The following is a 21971-nucleotide window of genomic DNA, read 5'->3' as shown; positions in this document are numbered from 1 at the left end:
CCTGTATTGCTTTTGAAATGCACTCACAGTTGCTATTTAGCAAATTCGGCATTCATGTTGTGTATAGTAAGCCCCTGTAAACATCAATGTGACAGATGTCTGTTTCACAGGAAGATGGAACCAATTAACTCTGTAACCATAGAAGTTAACTCTACATAGACTGGGCCTGGATTCTCCCATTTTGAGGCGATGTCCGGAGCATGTGTCTAGTATTACGACCAAAATGTCGGCGGCGCCCCCGCACCGATGGTCCGCCCGGTGGGGGGCTAGCAGTCGCGCCACGTAAACCCCCCGGCTTTCCCTGCAGATACGGACAGAGAATTGCCGGGTCCGTGGACGCGCATGCGCACAGCAGCGGCCCGCAGCAGTCGCGTCATACAACATGGCGCCAGCCGTGAGCGGACACGGCCTGCCAGACAGTGCCCCCCTGTAATCCCCCTTGCCACACCCGACCGGGCCACCCCCCCCACCCCCCACACCAGTTCCCCCAGCCCCTGCCGAAGCCACCCTGGCCAGCGGAACGGCTCCCCCCCCCCCCCCCCGACTGTGAAGGTGCTGGACACAGTCCGCAGCTGCCACGTGAGGTTGCCGAAAGCTCAGACCACAAGTGATCCACGCCGTCGGGCAGTCGGCCCATCGGGGGCGGAGCATCGGGGGAGGGCCTTCAGGCGACGTCCTGAACCCGTCCCAACGGCGTGCGGCGTACTCCCCAATTATGCCGTTTTGGAGGGGGTGGAGCATCCGAAAACAAGCACCACCCCCAATTCCGGCGTCAAATGGGGTACTCCGGCCAATCGTCAAATGCGATTTCGCCGTTGGCACTCAGAGAATCCCGCCCTACTTAAATGACTTGCAAATTCTAATATGCTCAACCCACCCATATAATACTACGGAATACTTACAACCAAAACTGGGCAAATGTTTCAGAAAACATACCATTTGTTCTGTTCACACAGTAGACACCTGCTAGACAAGTTGAGGACAGATAATTTCCCCCTCCTCTTCCTCCCTTACACCCCCCCACCTTCACCAACCGCTACCCCCCCCACCCACCACACACACCCCGCAAAACCAATGAGCTGTAAACAATTGTCACTAGGCAACGGCAGCATACATTCCAACTCCAGCTACTGAGAACATGCCTAAGCACAATTCCTTACGAAGAATGGTCCCATAAAGTCTGCCATTTGAACTGTTAAATGGTGGTTGTACTTTACTCAATAACTGATTTGGGATTACATTAGTTAAATAAATACTGTATTAATTATTTGTAACTGTTACAGTTATAGCAATGTACAAGAAACCAATCAGAGTTTTCTGCACTATTTCGTGCTACGTGACCAAACTAATTATAAGCAGAGGAAACCAGACAGGATTTTGTTGAAGGTAAAAGTCTAAATCTGATCCAGAATGTGACCGGATGAAACTATTGTGTCTTTATAAGAGACTTGCATTTATTTATACATACAACCTTTGGAAAAATATTCCTTCATGTGGAAACGCCGGCATTGGACTGGGGTGAGCACAGTAAGAAGTCTTACAACACTAGGTTAAAGTCCAACAGGTTTGTTTCGAATCACTGGCTTTGGGAGAACTGCTCCTTCCTCAGATGATTCACCTGGGGTAAAATATTCCTTCGTTTAAGGAAATTTTAAAAAGTCAGGAGAATCATTTTCAAATTGACGGTGTGAATTAAAATTCAACACAGTTCATATCATTGGGTTCTGCATTTGTTTGGAAAAAAACTTTAAACCATGGGAACCTCTCGGGACAGAAAAAGTCAAATAAGCTCATTAAATTTTTCATAAATCAATACACCTTCGCACTTCTCACCAAAATGCTGAATTTTTACAGAGTCGAACTGAGTTGGTTCGAGACATGATTTTGCCCAATTCAGTTAACCTTCTTAGCAACTCGGATGAAAAGGTTTTGAAAAATCGCCTTTCCTTTTCCTCAACATTAACTTGTAACCCTGGCCTCGTGTTCAAGGTGATTAAAGGAGTTGATAAATTGGGTAAAGTGAAACTATTTTGTCTTGTAGGGAAGACCAGAATCTTAAAATTTGAAGCAGAATACTGCGGATATTGGAAACCTGAAATGGAAACAGAAAATACCGGTAAGACCCAGCAGGTCTGGCAGTGTCCATCGAGACAGAAACAGAAAGGTAACATTTCAAGTCCGTATTTTTATACCATTTCGAGTCGTCCTGAAGAAGTGTTATATAGGCTCGAATTGTCGATGAAAGGACGTGGCCACAATTGAGCAATGGGGTTGTTCGCCTGCAGCACCGAGAATGACTCAGCTATTCAATGGTACTTTGCCATTTCGTTTGGCCTTGGAACGCCCCACGGAGGCTGCATTTTAGTCATTTCCTGCACTCACCATCTCGGCTCGCCAGATTGCTCATGGAACGGGGAGCCATTTATAAAGGCAGCCCGGATCGTTCGACCACCCACAGCGACCCCACCACCGCCTCTGGGCCCCCCGCCCCCCAACTTCACCCAACTTACCTCTTCCAGGGTCCTTGAGCCCCCATTACCCCACCTCTTATGGGCAAGGCACCACCGGGCCCGGTCCCTGTCATGGGCATAATGGGACCCGGGCAATTTGGCACTGTTAGCCTGGCACCATGGCAGTGCCTCTGGCAGCTTGGCAGTGCCATCCAGGCACCCTGGCAGTGCCAAGGTGCCCGGTTGCCAGCAAAAGTGCCAGGCTGCCAAATGCCCGTTCACCCGGGGGTCGGTAATGGCCTCGGAGACCCCCCCAAGGTGTCATTACACCTGGTCCACGTTTGTGGAAGCTAGTGCTAATCGGCACCCTGGTGATGTCTCCCAGGTGCGACTGTTAGGTCCTGAGCGCCGGGAGAATCCGGCAAGCACATATTTAAATGAGCCTAATTGAGGAGGCAGTGGGATAATGGTATTGTCACTGGACTAGTGGTCCAGAGGTCCAGGGTAATTCTCTGCGGAGTCGGGTTTGAACCCCATCACAGCAGAGGGTAAAATTCAATAAAAATCTAGAATTAAAAATATAATGATGACCATGAAACCATTGTCGATTGTCGTAAAATCCCATCTGGTTCACTAATGTCCTTTAGGGAAGGAAATCTGTCAACCTTACACGGTCTGGCCTACATGTGACTCCAGACCCACAGCAATGTGGTTGACTCTTAAATGCCCTCTGAACTGGCCTAACAAGCCATTCAGTTCAAGGGTAATTAGAGAAGGGCAATAAATGCTGGCCCAGCCAGCAACGCCCACATCCCGTAAATGAATAAAAAATATATCTGGATGTTGCCCAGCGACAGCGAGATCCAGATCGCAATGTCTCGTAAAGTTCGGTTGAATCTCGTAAGATGTCTTGAGTGTCGCAAATCCCACGAGAGACCTCTCCCGAGATTCAACAGCCTCGTTGTGACACCATGCCGGGCCCGATCAGGCTGGTAAATCACGTCCCATATATCCTCTTCACAACTTACTGTTCCACCTATCTTATGAGTCACCATCAAATTTAGCAATCATACATTCAATATTTCACCCAGGTCATTGACATAAATTGTAAATCGTTGAGGCCCCAGCATTAATCCCTGCGACACATACATAGACTATAGAACTGCACAGCACAGTACAGGCCCTTCGGCCCACGATGTTGTGCCACTCATCACATCTTGCCAATCCGAAATTTACCCATTTATGCTTACTCTATTTCCTGTTAGAAAACATCCTCTATTCATGCTAATATGTCATCCCCTACATATGAGCTTATTTTGAAAAATAACCTTGTCAAATGTCTTGTGGAGATCCCGCCCTTGCTGGGTGAAATCCAGATCTGCATGTTTAAATGAACCACCAGGCTTATCAAAATACCCGGATGCTGGATTTATCCAGGGCGACATTTGGTACTAGTCTACATAAACATAGACCAGGCGTAATGGCACCTTGGGGCGAGGTGGGGAGACTGTGACACGGTGGGCGCTCGCAGGATATTAGAGACCCCGGGAGGTCGAGGACAGGCAGGGAGGTACCATGCATGTGGATGAAGGTAAAGCAGTAGATGAAGTGTACATGGATTTTAATAAGGCATTTGATAAGGTTCCCCATGGTAGGCTTATGCAGAAAGTAAGGAGGCATGGGATAGTGGGAAATTTGGCCAGTTGGATAACAAACTGGCTAACCGATAGAAGTCAGAGAGTGGTGGTGGATGGCAAATATTCAGCCTGGATCCCAGTTACCAGTGGCGTACCGCAGGGATCAGTTCTGGGTCCTCTGCTGTTTGTGATTTTCATTAATGACTTGGATGAGGGAGTTGAAGGGTGGGTCAGTACATTTGCAGACGATACGAAGATTGGTGGAGTTGTGGATAGTGAGGAGGGCTGTTGTCGGCTGCAAAGAGACATAGATAGGATGCAGAGCTGGGCTGAGAAGTGGCAGATGGAGTTTAACCCTGAAAAGTGTGAGGTTGTCCATTTTGGAAGGACAAATATGAATGCGGAATACAGGGTTAACGGTAGGGTTCTTGGCAATGTGGAGGAGCAGAGAGATCTTGGGGTCTATGTTCATAGATCTTTGAAAGTTGCCACTCAAGTGGATAGAGCTGTGAAGAAGGCCTATGGTGTGCTAGCGTTCATTAGCAGAGGGATTGAATTTAAGAGCCGTGAGGTGATGATGCAGCTGTACAAAACCTTGGTACGGCCACATTTGGAGTACTGTGTGCAGTTCTGGTCACCTCATTTTAGGAAGGATGTGGAAGCTTTGGAAAAGGTGCAAAGGAGATTTACCAGGATGTTGCCTGGAATGGAGAGCAGGTCTTACGAGGAAAGGTTGAGGGTACTATGCCTTTCGTCATTAGAACGGAGAAGGATGAGGGGCGACTTGATAGAGGTTTATAAGATGATCAGGGGAATAGATAGAGTAGACAGTCAGAGACCTTTTTCCCCGGGTGGAACAAACCATTACAAGGTGACATAAATTTAATGTAAATGGTGGAAGATAGAGGGGGGATGTCAGAGGTAGGTTCTTTACCCAGAGAGTAGTGGGGGCATGGAATGCACTGCCTGTGGAAGTAGTTGAGTCGGAAACATTAGGGACCTTTAAGCAACTATTGGATAGGTCCATGGATTACGGTAGAATGATGGGGTGTAGATTAATTTGTTCTTAATCTAGGACAAAAGTTTGGCACAACATTGTGGGCCGAAAGGCCTGTTCTGTGCTGTATTTTTCTATGTTCTATTACTATGTTCTATGCCGCTCTCCCTGGCACCCAGGCACGTTGGCACTACCAGCCTGTCGCCCTGGCAATACCAGGATGGCACTACCAGGGGTCAGTCTTGGGGCCCTTGCTAATCAGAGGGGGCATGAGGGGGGGTTTCCCAGGAGCTTCAACAATGTTGGGGAGAGAGGGGGGGGGGGGCAGAAAGCAGGAAAAACCCGAAAGGGGGAATATCGGCCCTGACGCTCAAAGTAGCGCCCCGATCTGCGAGCAGCCATTCCTGCTGGCGAGATCAGCTCGCCAGCAGGAACTCAACTAAAGTGTGGCACCGGCGGGGAGAAATACCCGGAGGTAAAAAAAAAACAGCAAAGTGCCGTTGAATATCGGGGTGATTCTCGGCACCTCAGTCGCCGAGAATCACCCCGCTATATGTGCCCAAAAGCAGACTTACACTTTCCAATTAGGGGGAAATTTAGTGTGTTCAATCCATCTACCCTGCACATCTTTGGGTTGTGGGGGCGAAACCCATGCAAACACGGGGAGAATGTGCAAACTCCACACGGACAGTGACCCAGAGCCGGAATCGAACCTGGGACCTCGGCGCCGTGAGACAGCAGTGCTACCCACTGCGCCACAGTGCTGCCCCACTCTCTCTCTAAGCAGCCATGGCACCCAGTCCCTGTTTGTAAATACCAGTGGTAAACAGCACCCGGAGTACCGCGGAGCACACTGTGCCAAACCCGGTAATGATATGTTAACGCATGCAAAAGCCGGTTTTGCGGCCACTGCCAGCGCGGGGCTCAAATAGCGTTGCCACCACCAGCGGCACCTCGGAGCACGGCTTTTGGTTTGGTGCCGGGCGCAAACCTCGGTTTTCAGCAGGCACACGATCCTCCGCCTGGTCGTGATTTGTTTCCGGCAACGTGGGGCGGAGGATCCAGGACATTATGGGCTACTGGTTAACCTGAACATGTTTGTTCTGGCATGATTGTAAAAATGGTCCATTCCCTCATGACCAAACGTCTTGAATAGGAATCAATTTACTGAAGTGAAATGGATTAACACAACAAAGCAACTAAAGCAGACCTCAACTTCATCGTAATTTGCTTTTTCATTTTGTTCATGTCTTTCTTTCCAAATATCACCAGGCCTTTGAAAAAAGCCTGGAACTGGTCGTTCAATCTAATACAAATTAGACTTTGCATTACAAATCTGTGTTTAAAATTGTACATGCAAATTTATTTAATGGTTGCTTTAAGCAAATGATCATCTGCTGCTGTTGGAAATAGTGAGGCCCACGTCTCAAAGTACTGAGAGATGGGCATGAGGGGCAATGTTAAATGTTGCAGCCGATACAAACTTGCTGCTGCTTTGAAGTCTCTGCACGGTCACTTGTAGCCTGCTGTTCTCGGCAGAGATGGCTTGAAAGGGCAGCACGGTAGCATAGTGGTTAGCACAATTGCTTCACAGCTACAGAATCCCAGGTTCGATTCCCGGCTTAGGTCACTGTCTGTACGGAGTCTGCACGTTCTCCCAGTGTGTGTGTGTGTGGGTTTCGTCCGGGTGCTCCGGTTTCCTCCCACAGTCCAAAGATGTGCGGGTTAGGTGGATTGGCCATGATAAATTACCCTTATTGTCCAAAATTGCCCTTAGTGTTGGGTGGGGTTACTGGGTTATGGGGATAGGGTGGAGGTGTGGGCTTGGGTAGGATGCTCTTTCCAAGGGCCGGTGCAGACTCGATGGGCCGAATGGCCTCCTTTTGCACTGTAAATTCTATGATTCTATGAAATTAATTTAACGTCCGCTTGCTCTCTCTTCCTTGCTTTCAAATCCCTCCATGGCCTTTCCCTACCCTATTTTTGTTACCTCCTCCAATCCTTACAACCCTTCGAGGTCTGTGCATTCTTCCAATTCAGGAATCTTGCTGATCCTTGATTTTAATTGGTCCACAATTGGCAGCTATCTTTTTATTTGCCTCGGCTTTAACTGCTGGAATTCCCTCACGAAATATCTCTGCATTTCGCGCTTTCCTCCTTTAAGCTGCTCCCTAAAATCCAACTCTTTGACCACATTTTTGATCATTTGTTCTGAAGTTTGAAGTAACTCACTGTGAAATATTGATTGATAAAACTCTCTTGGAGCATCTTATGACATGGTGCCAGGCTAATCATGCTACACCAATGAAAGTTGTTCAGCGGCGATCGTCTTCTCCCATTTTAAGAGCTTGAGAGCCGATGTGGTGCTGTTGCAGGAGACCCATTTGTGGGTGAAAGACATGGGGCGCAATTCTCCCATCGGGTGACTAAGTCCTGACGCCGGAGTGAAAACCGGAGTGTTTCACTCCGGTATCGGAGCCCACACCCAGCCCCCTTTTCTCCCGCCCCCGGGGGGCTAGAAGCGGCGCCGCGTAAATGACGCGGCCGGCACCACGTAAATGACGTCACCCGTGCATGCGTGGGGTGGCCGGCACCAACCCGCGCATGCGTGGTTGCCGTCCTCCCCGAGGCTGCCCCGTAAGAAGATGTCGGATGGATCTTGCGGGGCGGCGGAGAAAAGGAGGTCCTCCTTCAGTGGGCACCGATCGCGGGCCAGACCCCTTTTGAGGCCCCCCCTGGTGCAGGAACCACCCTCCCCCCCCCCACAGGCTGCCCCCCAGCGTTCCCGCTGGCAGCGACCAGGTGTGGACGCCGCTGGCGGGAACCCGTCGTGTTGGGAAGGCCGCTCGGCCCATCCGGTTCTTACATCCAGGGGACAGAGAGTATTCCTTTATTTCACCGGTGTATAATGTATACTCGAAGATTGACTTCTTTATTATGGGGAGGTCATTGTTGTTGGGGTTGAGGAAATGATGATTGTCATTTCGGATCATGCTCCACATTTGGTCGATGTGTTCCTGGAGAGGAGGCCGGCGTGGAGGTTGGACGTGGGGCTGCTCGCCGATCCGAGTTTTTATGTGAGGCTGGGAAAGGTGATTGACGATTATTTGAGGGCTCAATAAGAAGGGGGAGGTCTCGCCGTCGATGGTTTGGGAGGCGCCGAAGGCGGCGGTGAGGGGCGAGATCATCTCGTATAAGGCACAGATGGACAGGGAGGCAAGAGAGGAGTGGCAGCGGCTGTGGGATGAACTTTTGGAAGTTAATGGGAAGAATGTGGAGAATCCCACTCCGAAACGTTTGGTCAGTAGAAAGGAACTGCAGACGCAGTTTGACCTTTTGTCCACAGGGAGAGCCAGTTGACAGCTTCGCTGGCAGGCAGCCTCGCGTGGAATTGTTCAGGATCGGGATGGGGCGAAGTGGCTGGTGGTGGCGCTGGAGCAGGTGAACAGGGCGGTTGAGGAGTTTTATAAGCGGTTGTATAGGCCAGAGCCTCTGGGGGATGAGTTGGATATGAGGGAGTTCTTGAAAGGACTGTGAAAAATAGGAGATGAGGAGAACGCAGGGTTTGAGGAGCCAGTGGGGATTGAGGAGGTTCCGATGGCCATAGGGAAAATCCAAATGGGTAAAGCTCTGGGGCCGGAAGGGTTCCTGATGGAATTCTACAAGAGGTTTCTGGATAGGCTGGCACCCCTGTTGCTGGAGATGTTTGAGGGCGCAGTGGCTAAGGGGACTCTCCCGGAGACAATAGGCACCTATTTCGCTCTTGTTAAAAAATGGTTAAGGACAGCAATTTATGAGAGGATCTTGGAGGAGGATATGTCATCGCTGGAAGGGGTAATGGCCAAATGAGAGGAAGAGCTGGGGGTGGCATTGGAGGAGGGATTGTAGTGTGAGGTGTTGCGGAGGGTGAATGCCTCAACCTTGTGTGCGAGGCTGGGTTAATACAGTTAAAGGAAGTGCACAGGGTGCACCTGACGAGGATGAGCCGGTTGTATGAAGGGGTGGAGGACGTTTGTGAGCAGTGTGAGAGAGGTCCGGCCATGTACACATGTTCTGGCCCTGCCCGAAGTTGGAGAAATTTTGGGAGTTGTTTTTCAGCACCATGTCGGCGATTTTGCATTTGGATTTGGAGCTCAGTCCCCTGGGGCCATATCCGGGGTATAGAACTTGCCGGAGCTGCAGGCTGGAGCAGGGACAGATGTTTCAGCCTTCACCTCACTGATTCTCGCAGGCGGGTCCTGTTGGGTGGAGGTCAACCTCTCCGCCCAGTGCCTCAGTATGGCTGGGGGATTTGGAGTTCCTGTACTTCGGGTATTTACGGCCAGGTCCTATCAGCGGAGTCGGCTCCGTTGGAAGAGGTGAAGGTGAAATGGGAGGGTGAATCGCGTCCTATTCTGGGTGAGGTGGTGTGGAGCGAGGCCCTTTGGAGGGTCAACACATCCTCTTGCGCTCAGCTTAGTTTGATCCAGTTCAAGGTGGTGCACAGGGCCCATCTGACCAAGGTGAGGATGGTTTTATTTTCCCCAGGTGGGGGAACGACATGTGTGAGTTGTCTTCTCTGGGACTGCTAACCACACTCATACGTTCTGGTCATGCCCCAAGTTATGAAGCTGTTGGATCTCCTTCTTCAACATCAAAGACTCTTAATGTTGAACTGGAGCCTTGTCTGTTGGTGGCCATTTTCGGGGTATCATCCTCGTTGGTGCTGCAGAGGGGGATGAAGGGAGAAGTCCTTGCCCTTGCCTCGTTAAGGAGGCGGGCTCTGCTTGGGTGGAGCTCTCCTACTCCACCCAGTATCTCGGCCTGGTTGGGTGACCTCATGGAGTTCCTACATTTAGAGAAGGTCAAGTACACCGTGAGGTGGTCGGTAGAAGGGTTCTATCTATGATGGCAGCCGTTCATTTCCTTTTTTAAAGAGATAGTCACCATCAGGTGTAGGGGATTATAGTTTAGTGTTTGGGGGATTAAGGTAGGATGTAGTTTTGATTATTTATTGTGCTCTTTTTACATTGTAACTTGAAGCATCTGTTTTTATGTCATATAATTGTTATTTTGAAACAATGAAAATAAAAATATATATTTTTTAAATTTAGAGTAACCAATTTTTTTCCCAATTAAGGGGCAGTTTCATATAATTTTACAGTGCAGAAGGAGGCCATTCGGCCCATCGGGTCCGCACCGGCTCTTGGAAAGAGCACTCCACCCAAGGTCAACACCTCCACCCCATTCCCATAACCCAGTAACCCCACCCAACACTAAGGGCAATTTTGGACACTAAGGGCAATTTATCATGGCCAATCCACCTAACCTACACATCTTTGGACTGTGGGAGGAAACCGGAACACCCGGACGAAACCCACGCGCACACACAGGGAGAACGTGCAGACTCCGCACAGACAGTGACCCAGCCGGGAATCGAACCTGGGACCCTGGAGCTGTGAAGCAATTGTGCTATCCACAATGCTACCGCGCTGCCCCTTTAGCATGGCCAATCCCCCTAACCTGCACATCTTTGGGTTGTGGGGGCGAAACCCGCGCAGACACGGGGGGAATGTGCAAACTCCACACGGACAGTGACCCAGCGCTAATAAAAATATTTTTTTTAATTTATAGAATAGATGCAGAGTAAAGCTTCCCCATGTTATTCTATAGCAATGTAACCGTATCATCGTAATTCAATAATTTTTGCACCAATGTGACATTTTTACTCCAAAATCCTGTAGATTTCCTCAGTGAAACTGCCATGTCAGGGCGGTGATAGGCTATGGGCCAGTAACATTCGGGCCATCGAGACTGCACAGGTTCTTGGAAAGAGCACCTGCTTAAGCCCACACCTCCTTCCTATCCCCATAACCCAGGTACCCCACCTAACCTAAGGGCAATTTAGCCAATCCACCTAACCTGCATATCTTTGGACTGTGGGAGGAAACCGGAGCACCCGGAGGAAACCCACGCAGACACGGGGAGAACGTGCAGACTCCACACAGACAGTGACCCAAGCCAGGAAGCGAACCTGGGACCCTGGAGCTGTGAAGCAACTGTGCTAACCACTGTGCTACCGTGCCACCCGTTATGCCACCTTGCCACCCGTATTTATATTAATTAATTGTATTAATTAAGAAAAATTATTACCTTTATTGGTCACAAAGATGACAGGACAGGTAATGTGTCATGGCTGCAGCATTTAGGAGCTCCTAGATGCCACTGCAGTCCAAGACAACCGCATCTGTAGCAAGTGTCTGTGGCTTGAGGAGCTTTGGCACAGAGTTGATGGATTGGAGACCAAGTTGCAAACATTGCAAGGCATCACGGAAGGGTTGGCAAAAACAAATGTGGGTCCATTACAAGCGGAGCCAGGAGAGTTTATACCAGGGATCAGGAAATGGCAGTGTAACAAAACAAATTATGTTGTGTCTGTCTTCACAGAGCAAAATATTAAAAACGTCTCAAAATAGTGGGGAATCAAGGGACTAGTGTAAACAAGGAACTGCAAGGTATTAACATTAGTTTAAAAAGTACAAGAGAAATGAATGGGAGATGAAAGTGGATAAGCTCCCTGGGTCTAATGATCTACATCCCAGAGTGTGAAAGAATAGTGGCATTGGTCGTCATTTTTCAAATGTTATACAGTCAGAAATGGTTCCTGCGAATTCGCAAATGTAATTCCACTATTTAAGAAAGGAAGGCGAGAGAAAATGGGAACTACAGACCTACTAGTCTGACATCAATATAGGAAAATGCGAGAATCTATAACAAAGGGTGCGATTATCGGACACTTGGGAAATAATGGTAGGAGCCAACATGGATTGGTGAAAGGGGAAATCATGTTTAACAAACCTGTTGGATTTTTTGAGGGTGTAACTAATAGAGTGTGAGTTGTGAGGATCAAGGATGTTAAAATTCTTCAAGGGGTTTGGTGAGGCTAAGTGAAAGGGCAAACATTTGGCAGATAGAAGACAATGTGGAGAATTGTGAGGTTATCCACTTTGGGAGGAAAAACAGAAATATCCAAAGTATTTCTTAAATGGTGAGATGTTAGCCATGATGTGGAGATGCCGGCGTTGGACTGGGCTGAGCACAGTAAGAAGTTTTACAACACCAGGTTAAAGTCCAACAGGTTTGTTTCGATGTCACTAGCTTTCGGAGCGCTGCTCCTTCACATGAGGAAGGAGCAGCGCTCCGAAAGCTAGTGACATCGAAACAAACCTGTTGGACTTTAACCTGGTGTTGTAAAACTTCTTACGGTGAGATGTTGGGAAGTGTTGATGTTCAAAGTGAATTGGGTGTCACAGGTACAGCAAGTTATTAAGATGGCAAATGGTATGTTGGCCTTTATTACAAGAGAATTGGGTATATAGGAGCAAATATGTCTTATTGCTCTTATATAGAGTCTTGGTGACACCAAAGCTGGAGTATTTGTACAGTTTTGGTCTCCTTACCTAAGGAAAGATACACTTGTCATAGAGGGAGTGCAATAAATCACCCAACTAATTCTTGAGGGATTTTCCTTTGAGGAAAGACTAAATAGAAGGGGCCTTTAATCTCCAGAGTTTAGAAGAATGAGAGGTGATCTCATTCAAACATGCAAATTTCTTACAGGGCTCGAGAAGGTAGGTGGAGGAAGGATGTTCCCTTGGCCAGTGGTTCTAGAACCAGCGGATACAGTCTCAAAATAAGGGGTTGGTCATTCTGGAACTGAGATGAGGAGACAATTCTTTACAGAGGGTGGTGAATACTTTGGAATTCTCAGCCCCAGAGGGTTGTGGAGGCTCAGTCATCAAGTCTGGTCAAGACTGAGATCAAAAGATTGCGCCATTTTAAAAAGATCAAGGGATACGGATAGGAATAGTGCAGGAAAATGGGATCAGCCATGATCTAACAGGCTTGAAGGGCTGAATAGCCTAATCCTGTACCTATTGTTTATGGTTTTATGTTCTTTTTTAAAATAAATTTAGAGTACCCAATTCATTTTTTCCAATTAAGGGGCAATTTAGTGCGGCCAATCCACCTAGCCTGCACACCTTTGGGTTATGGGGGTGAAACCCACGCAAACACGGGGAGAATGTGCAAACTCCACACGGACAGTGACCCAGAGCCGGGATCGAACCTGGGACCTCGGCGCCGTGAGACAGCAGGGCTAACCCACTGTGCCACCGAGCTGCCCTATGATTTTATGTTCTGACAACAAATTGCCCACATTTGGAATGCTGTCCCAAGTGTATATGCACTGTTGCTTCACAGCGTCAGCGTCCCAGGTTCGATTCCCAGCTAGGGTCACTGTCTGTGCGGAGTCTGCACGTTCTCCCCGTGTCTGCGTGGGTTTCCTCCGGGTGCTCCGGTTTCCTACCACAAGTCCCGAAAGACATGGGGCTGGATTCTTCGATTCTGGGGCTATGTCCCCATGCTGGAGTGGGAATGGTGGCGTTTTGCACCAGAGAAAATGGCGCAAAATGGCCACCGATTCCCCGTTTTGCTGGGGGACAGCATGCCGGCAGCGCGGAACACCCGGCTCTAGCTGCCGATGCACCCCGGAGAATTGCCGGGTCCGTGGCCGCGCATGCGCACGGCGGTGGCGGCCTGCAGCGGCCGCTCCGTGCAACATGGCAGAGGCCGCTCGCGGACCCAGCCCGCAAAATAGTGCCCTCCCTTGGCCGGCTCACGCGCCCCGGACCTCCCCTCACAGTGCAGCCAGTCCCAAATAATGTCCCCCCCCCCTGCCCGCGGATCGGCCCTCCCCCGACTATGGCGGCGCTGGACCAAGTCCGCAGCTGCCATGCCGAGCTCCCGACAGATGAGACCACACGCGACCGACACCGACGGGAACTCTGTCGGTCAGGGGCGGAGCATCGGGGGGTAGGCCTCAGTACGCCACTTTGGAGAGGGCGGAGCATCGCGAAAGCGGCACTGCCCCTGATTTGGTCGGGGACAAGGATTCTCCGTCCGATTGCTGAACGCGTCTCCAGCCCATGATGTTAGGTGAATTGGACATTCTGAATTCTCCCTCAGTGTACCTGAACAGGCGCCGGAATGTGGCGACTCGGAGATTTTCACAGTAACTTCATTGCAGTGTTAATGTAAGCCTACTTGTGACAATAATAAAGATTATATTATTATATGCACACAAGAATGAGAATGATGCAGTAACTGTATCTCCAGTCAAAATGAGGAGCGTCTGGTAAATTTTCATAATTTGGTCTTGATCAACTATTTATTCTCAATCCTGATTTGATAAGAGAATACGTGTGGATCCTATGTCTACCCTCACTTAGAGATACTCTAAAAAGTCAGTTACAGCCATGCGCTTACCTCACACAGATCCCCTGTAGCCACGTATTGATCGATTTAAAATGGTACTTCATATCCCCATAAGAGGTGGAAAGAAACTTGTAAGAATCAAAATACTGCACCATGCCCCTCCCCCAGCGAGCACCAAGGGTCCTCTCTCCATCTCCAGTCCAGATCTCAACATGGACGATGCCATGGGGTTGGCATTTGGCTGTAAGCAAAAAGAAACAGGTGTTCAGTATTTCACCAAGATGCAGATTAGAAAACTTAAAATATGCTGCAGAGCATGAATGAATGTAATCATAGAAATTATTTCTGTACCTGAATTTTAGTGGGTTTTCATAGAATCATAGAATTTACAGTGCTAAAGTAGGCCATTCGGTCCATCGAGTCTGCACCGGCCCTGGGAAAGAGCACCCTACCCAAGCCCACACCTCCACCCCTCTTAAACCTTTTGGACACTAAGGGCAATTTATCATGGCCAATCCGCCTAACCTGCACATCTATGGACTGTGGGAGGAAACCGGAGCACTCGGAGGAAACCCACGCAGACACAGGGAGAACGTGCAGACTCCGCACAGACAGTGACCCAAGCCGGGAATCGAATCTTGGACCCTGGAGCAGTGAAGCAACTGTGCTAACCAAGTGCTGGAAAGTGGGATTAGTGCAGATTTTGTGTGGTTTTGCCGCCTCAATGGGCAGAAGGGCCTCTTCTGTACTGTATGGCTGGCTCTCCGATCACCAAGGTGCGAGCTCAACATTCAGCCAACTGAAGGATAAAATATTTGAGGACCAGAATCTCAAAACTGTGACTCTGGCCATGGTTTTAAGGGGCAGAGGTGATCCCCACGCTCCTGTGCACTTTGGAGACTTGGACAACCCACAGCGGGCAAAGCACCAGAGGAGTACCACGAGCAGTGCCTTTACAAGATCCGCCAAATCCAGTGGCAAGAAATGTGGTCCAACAGCAGAGTCCTTTCCCAAACAAATTTACCCAGCATTGAGGCAGCAATCCCTTAAACTCATGAACTCAGCTCCACCGAGCAGGGCATGTTGTATGTCTGAAATCAGGCTCCCGCAGTACCTGCTCTACTCAAAACTTGGTCGTGGCAATAGACTCCGAGGGGGACTGCAGCATGTCTTCACAGCATCCTGAAAGAGGTCACACATTCTCACCAACACATGTGACCCCCCGGCTTTTGACCGGGAAGGGAAGTGTCTGAGATGGACCAGGTGAAAGTGATGGAGGGGTGGAAACTGGGGTTCCTACTTCCTCAACCGTGATTTCCCACCTACAGTTGTGGACAGGGCCCTCAACAGTGTGCGGTCCATCTCCCGCGCCACTACCCTCGCTCCCTCCACTCCTTCCCAGAACAAGGATAGAGTCCCGCTCGTTCTCACATTCCATCCCACCAGCCTCCGTATCCTCCGCCATTTTTGCCAACTCCAGCGTGATGCCACCACCAAACACATCTTCCCTTCGCTCCTTCTATCAGCATTCCGCAGAGACCGTTCCCCCCCGAGATAATCTAGTCCACTCCTCCACCATACCCAGTACCTCTCCCATCACCCATGGCACCTTCCCATGCAATCGCAGAAGGTGTAACACCTGCCCCTTTACCTCTTCCATGCTTAACATCCCAGGCCCAAAACACTCATTCCAGGTTAAGCAGCGTTTCACTTGCATCTCTTCCAATTTGGTCTACTGCATTCGCTGCTCCCAATGTGGTCTCCTCTATATCGGAGAGACCAAACGCAGACTGGGTGATCGCTTTGCTGAGCATCTTCGGTCTGTGCACATTCAGGATCCTGACCTTCCTGTTGCTTGCCATTTTAACAAAAGACCCTGCTCCCATGCCCACGTGTCTGTTCTTGGCCTGCTGCAATGTTCCAGTGAAGCGCAACACAAACTGGAGGAACAACATCTCATCTTCTGGTTAGGCACGCTAGAGCCTTCCGGCCTGAACATCGAATTCAACAACTTCAGATGATCAGCCCCACCTCGACCCATTTGTTTTCATTTCATTTTAACTGTCTTTTACCAATTTATTTCTTAATATACATTTTATTCCCCCCCCCCCCACAATCTTATCCACCTTTCCTGCACCTTTCTCCTCTTTGCTTCCCCCTTCCCCTCCCCCCACACCTACAGTTCATCCTCTGATGTTAGTTTCCCTGCTGTTTGACCTTTCACATCTTTTGTTCTCTCTGGGGACTGCCATTAGCACTCTTTCCCCTTGGTTTCGGTGGCCATTAGCACCCGGTTTCCCTGGGTTTCTGTGGCTATGGCTCATCTTTCATTCTCACTCCACACTATAAATATTTCCCACTTTCTCTATCTGTTAGCTTTGACAAAGAGTCATCGGACTCGAAACATTAGCTCTTTTCTCTCCCTACAGATGCTGCCAGACCTGCTGAGATTTTCCAGCATTTTCTCTTTCGTTACAACCACTGATGCAGTACATCAGATTCTGACCATGCCTCAGAGGACGAGGACACAAATCTGAATTCATACCTTTCCTGTTCTTGGCTGGGTTACCGAGAAGGAAGGACAACACTGAGTTGCGGTATTTCATTCTAAGATGGATGGAAGAACCTGTGGATGAGTTACCTGTGGTTCAGTTCACACACCTCTTGGTGGTAAGAGTTACAGTAACAAAAGGCTGAGAACTGGTCGCATGATAATTTGCGGGAGTCCAAGAAGAAAACATGATGTGAAATTGAAACAGAAAAAAATGCAAAAGTTTTAAATGCAATCACAAAAGGAGCTTGGTGCAAACAATAATGATAGAATACAGAACTGAGAATACTTTTGCAATTGAAGTAAGTCCCTGAAATGAACACTAGATCCCCGGGTTCCATCTTTTCAGGAGTTGTTGTGATGGGAAGGGTGTCATAGTAGTAAGCCTGATTTCCTGGTCCAATGACGAATCCAAAATCATCCTTCAGGTCCCGCAGAACTCTTCTCACAAGACCACAGCAATCCAGGAAGAAAGGAGACTCATATTCTGAAGCTGATAAACACAATTGAGGCAATAAGTAGCTGCAGATGCTGAACACGTCAATTACTGTTTGCAGATCAATAAACAATTTATTCATTTAATCGTGCAGAACATAGTAATCAGGGGCGAAATTCTCCCCAAACGGCGCGATGTCCGCCGACTGGCTCCCAAAACGGCGCCAATTAGATGGGCATTGCGCCGCCCCAAAGGTGCGGAATGCTCCGCATCTTTGGGGGCCGAGCCCCAACATTGAGGGGCTACGCCGACGCCGGAGGAATTTCCGCCCCGCCAACTGGCGGAAACAGCCTTTGTTGCCCCGCCAGCTGGCGCGGAAATGGCATCTCCGGGCGGCGCATGCGCGGGAGCGTCAGCGGTCGCTGACAGTTTCCCACGCATGCGCAGTGGAGGGAGTCTCTTCCACCTCCGCCATGGTGGAGACCGTGGCGGAGGCGGAAGGGAAAGAGTGCCCCCACGGCACAGGCCCGCCCGCAGATCGGTGGGCCCCGATCGCGGGCCAGGCCACCGTGGGGGCAACCCCCGGGGTCAGATCGCCCCGCGCCCCCCCCCCAGGACCCCGGAGCCTGCCCACGCCGCCTTGTCCCGCCGTTCAAAAGGTGGTTTAATCCACGCCGGCGGGACAGGCAATTTATCAGCGGGACTTCGGCCCATTCGGGCCGGAGAATCCAGCGGGGGAGGGCCCGCCAACCGGCGCGGCCCGATTCCCGCCCCCGCCGAATATCCGGTACCGGAGACTTCGGCAACCGGCGGGGGCGGGATTCACGGCAGCCCCCGGCGATTCTCCAACCCGGCGGGGGGTCGGAGAATGACGCCCAACATCCTGTAACAATGAGATCCCCCAAATTGTTTGCTTTGTAAAAAAAAACACTCAATTTGATACTGAACTTTAAAAGTACACAAGCCCCAAGTTCAATCGCGGGTCTGTGCTCAGTTACTTGATTTCAACTAGGCCAGCACTGGGATGATACAATTGGCCTCAGTACCCTTGGGCTAAGGATGGGAAAATTAACTGAAGCTATTGTTTCTATTTAATGATCCCACTCGAGAGTGCACTTGCATGGATATTAAGGTTGGCTTGAACGATCATTGTTTAATAAGTCAGAATGCAGATAATTTACATGCAACTCCCTAGTGTAATACCATAATCTTGCACTTTAATATCTGTTGGCAACACTTTAGCCTCTGGTTGTGGGTTCAAGGCCCACTATGGGACTTCAGCATGTAATTTGGTCTACCATGTGCAGAGCTGAGAGGCAGCTTTGCGGGAGGGATGAGAATTAAAACACAGATGTAAAGGATCTCATAGCACTGTTGAAAATCAGCAAGGATTTATTCAGATACCTTGGTCAACATCCTCCCCTCAGCCAGAACCACGAAAAAATTGTTCATGCATTCAAGCTAAGTGAGAATTTGTGATGTACGAACATAGAACATAGAACATTACAGCACAGTACAGGCCCTTCGGCCCTCGATGTTGCGCCGACCTGTGAAACCACTCTGAAGCCCATCTACACTATTCAATTATCATCCATATGTCTATCCAATGACCATTTAAATGCCCTTAATGTTAGCGAGTCCACTACTGTTGCAGGCAGGGCATTCCACTCCCTTACTACTCTCTGAGTAAAGAACCTACCTCTGACATCTGTCCTATATCTATCTCCCCTCAATTTAAAGCTATGTCCCCTCGTGCTAGACATCACTATCCGAGGAAAAAGGCTCTCACTGTCCACCCTATCCAATCCTCTGATCATCTTGTATGTCTCAATTAAGTCATCTCTTAACCTTCTTCTCTCTAACGAAAACAGCCTCAAGTCCCTCAGCCTTTCCTCATAAGATCTTCCCTCCATACCAGGCAACATTCTGATAAATCTCCTCTGCACCTTTTCAAATGCTTCCACATCCTTCCTATAATGCGGTGACCAGAACTGCATGCAATACTCCAAATGTGGCCGCACCAGAGTTTTGTACAGCTGCAACATAACCTCATGGCTCCGAAACTCAATCCCTCTACCAATAAAAGATAACACACCGTACGCCTTCTTAACAACCCTCTCAACCTGGGTGGCAACTTTCAGGGATCTATGTACATGGACACCGAGATCTCTCTGCTCATCCACACTGCCAAGAATCTTACCATTAGCCCAGTACTCTGTCTTCCTGTTACTCCTTCCAAAATGAATCACCTCACACTTTTCTGCATTAAACTCCATTTGCCACCTCTCAGCCCAGCTCTGCAGCTTATCTATGTCCCTCTGTAACCTGCAACATCCTTCCGCACTGTCCACAACTCCACCGACTTTAGTGGCATCTGCAAATTTACTCACCCATCCTTCTACGCCCTCCTCCAGGTCATTTATAAAAATGACAAACAGCAGTGGCCCCAAAACAGATACTTGTGGTACACCACTAGTAACGGAACTCCAGGCTGAACATTTCCCATCAACCACCACCCTCTGTCTTCTTACAGCGAGCCAATTTCTGATCCAAACTGCTAAATCACCCTGAATCCCATGCCTCCGTATTTTCTGCAATAGCCTACCGTGGGGAACCTTATCAAACGCTTTACTGAAATCCATATACACCACATCAACTGCTTTACCCTCATCCACCTGTTTGGTCACCTTCTCAAAGAACTCAATAAGGTTTGTGAGGCATGACCTACCCTTCACAAAACCGTGTTGACTATCCCTAATCAAATTATTCCTTTCTAGATAATTATGAATCCTATCTCTTATAAACCTTTCCAAGACTTTGCCCACAACAGAAGTAAGGCTCACTGGTCTATAGTTACCGGGGTTATCTCTACTCCCCTTCTTGAACAAGGGGACAACATTTGCTATCCTCCAGTCTTCTGGCACTATTCCTGTAGACAATGACGACATAAAGATCAAAGCTAAAGGCTCAGCAATCTCCTCCCTAGCTTCCCAGAGAATCCTAGGATAAATCCCATCCGGCCCAGGGGACTTATCTATTTTCACACTTTCCAAAATTGCTAAGACCTCCTCCTTATGAACCTCAGGCCCTTCTAGTCTAGTAGCCTGTATCTCAGTATTCTCCTCAACAACATTGTCTTTTTCCTGCGTGAATATTGACAAAAAATATTCAGTTAGCACCTCTCCTATTTCCTCGGACTCCACGCACAACTTCCCACTACTGTCCTTGACTGTCCCTACTCTTACCCTAGTCATTCTTTTATTCCTGACATACTTATAGAAAGCTTTGGGGTAATCCTTGATCCTACCTGCCAAAGACTTCTCATGTCCCCTCCTGGCTCTTCTTAGATCTCTCTTTAGGTCCTTCCTAGCTAACTTGTAACTCTCGAGCGCCCTAACTGAACCTTCACGTCTCATCTTTACATAAGCCTCCTTCTTCCTCTTTACAAGTGATTCAACCACTTTAGTAAACCACGGTTCCCTCGCTCGACCTCTTCCTCCCTGCCTGACAGGTACATACTTATCAAGGACATGCCGTAGCTGTTCCTTGAACGAGCTCCACATTTCAATTGTGCCCATCCCCTGCAGTTTTCCTCATCCTATGCATCCTAAATCTTGCATCATAATTGCCTTTCCCCCAGCTATAACTCTTGCCCTGCGGTATATACCTATCCCTTTCCATCGCTAAAGTAAACGTAACTGAATTGTGGTCACTATCACCAAAGTGTTCACCTACCTCCAAATCTAGCACCTGTCCTGGTTCATTATCCAGTACCAAATCCAATGTGGCCTCGCCTCTTGTTGGCCTATCTACATACTGTGTCAGGAAACCCTCCTGCACACATTGGACAAAAACGGACCCATCCAAAGTACTCGATCTATAGCGTTTCCAGTCAATATTTGGAAAGTTAAAGTCCCCCATAACAACTACCCTGTTACTTTCACTCCAATCCAGAATCATCTTTGCAATCCTTTCCTCTACATCTCTGGAAATTTTCAGAGGTCTATAGAAAACTCCCAACAGGGTGACCTCTCCTTTCCTGTTTCTAACCTCAGCCCATACTACCTCAGTAGCTGAGTCCTCATCAAACTTCCTTTCTACCACCGTAATACTGTCCTTGACTAACAATGCCACCCCTCCCCCTCTTTTACCACCTTCCCTGAGCTTACTGAAATATCTAAACCCCGGAACCTGCAACAACCATTCCTGTACCTGCTCTAGCCATGTCTCCGAAATGGCCACAACATCGAAGTCCCAGGTACCAACCCATGCTGCAAGTTCACCCACCTTATTCCGGATGCTCCTGGCGTTGAAGTAGATACACTTTAAACCACCCTCCTGCCTGCCAGTACACTCCTGCAACCTTGAAACCTTGCTCATGATCTCACTACTCTCAACCTCCTGTATACTGGAGCTACAACATGGCTGCAAAACAATGAATTTCGTTCAAATCTATTGACTATAAAATGTTCTGAGATATCCTGAGGACATGATAAAGCTCTGTATCAATACAAGATGAATTGTTCATTCTTAAAAGCAAGAAAGTGTTCAATTTCTTGCATTAAAGGAGTTCTTCACAAATCGTCTCCTTTCAGCTTACTTCACAAGTTCACTAAAGTAACATAGAATCCTTACAGTGGGGAGA

The 21971-nt window shown here is 48.8% G+C and overlaps 1 protein-coding gene across 1 annotated transcript in view; it reads right to left on the bottom strand.

The window, feature by feature from the left end:
- Positions 1-21971, bottom strand: part of LOC140392592 (protein polyglycylase TTLL10-like) — a 185823-nt gene that overhangs the window by 159314 nt on the left and 4538 nt on the right. Inside the window, exons 2-3 of the mRNA XM_072477989.1 lie at positions 17180-17383; positions 14391-14580 (exon numbers count right to left, since the gene is read on the bottom strand). Coding sequence (XP_072334090.1) covers positions 14391-14580; positions 17180-17231 — 242 coding nt within the window. The 5' untranslated portion in view covers positions 17232-17383. The remainder of the gene's footprint in view (positions 1-14390; positions 14581-17179; positions 17384-21971) is intronic.

This window comes from Scyliorhinus torazame, chromosome 16 (genome assembly GCF_047496885.1).
Source record: "Scyliorhinus torazame isolate Kashiwa2021f chromosome 16, sScyTor2.1, whole genome shotgun sequence".
Lineage (NCBI taxonomy): Eukaryota > Metazoa > Chordata > Chondrichthyes > Carcharhiniformes > Scyliorhinidae > Scyliorhinus > Scyliorhinus torazame.
This window is presented reverse-complemented; position numbering and strand designations above follow the sequence as displayed.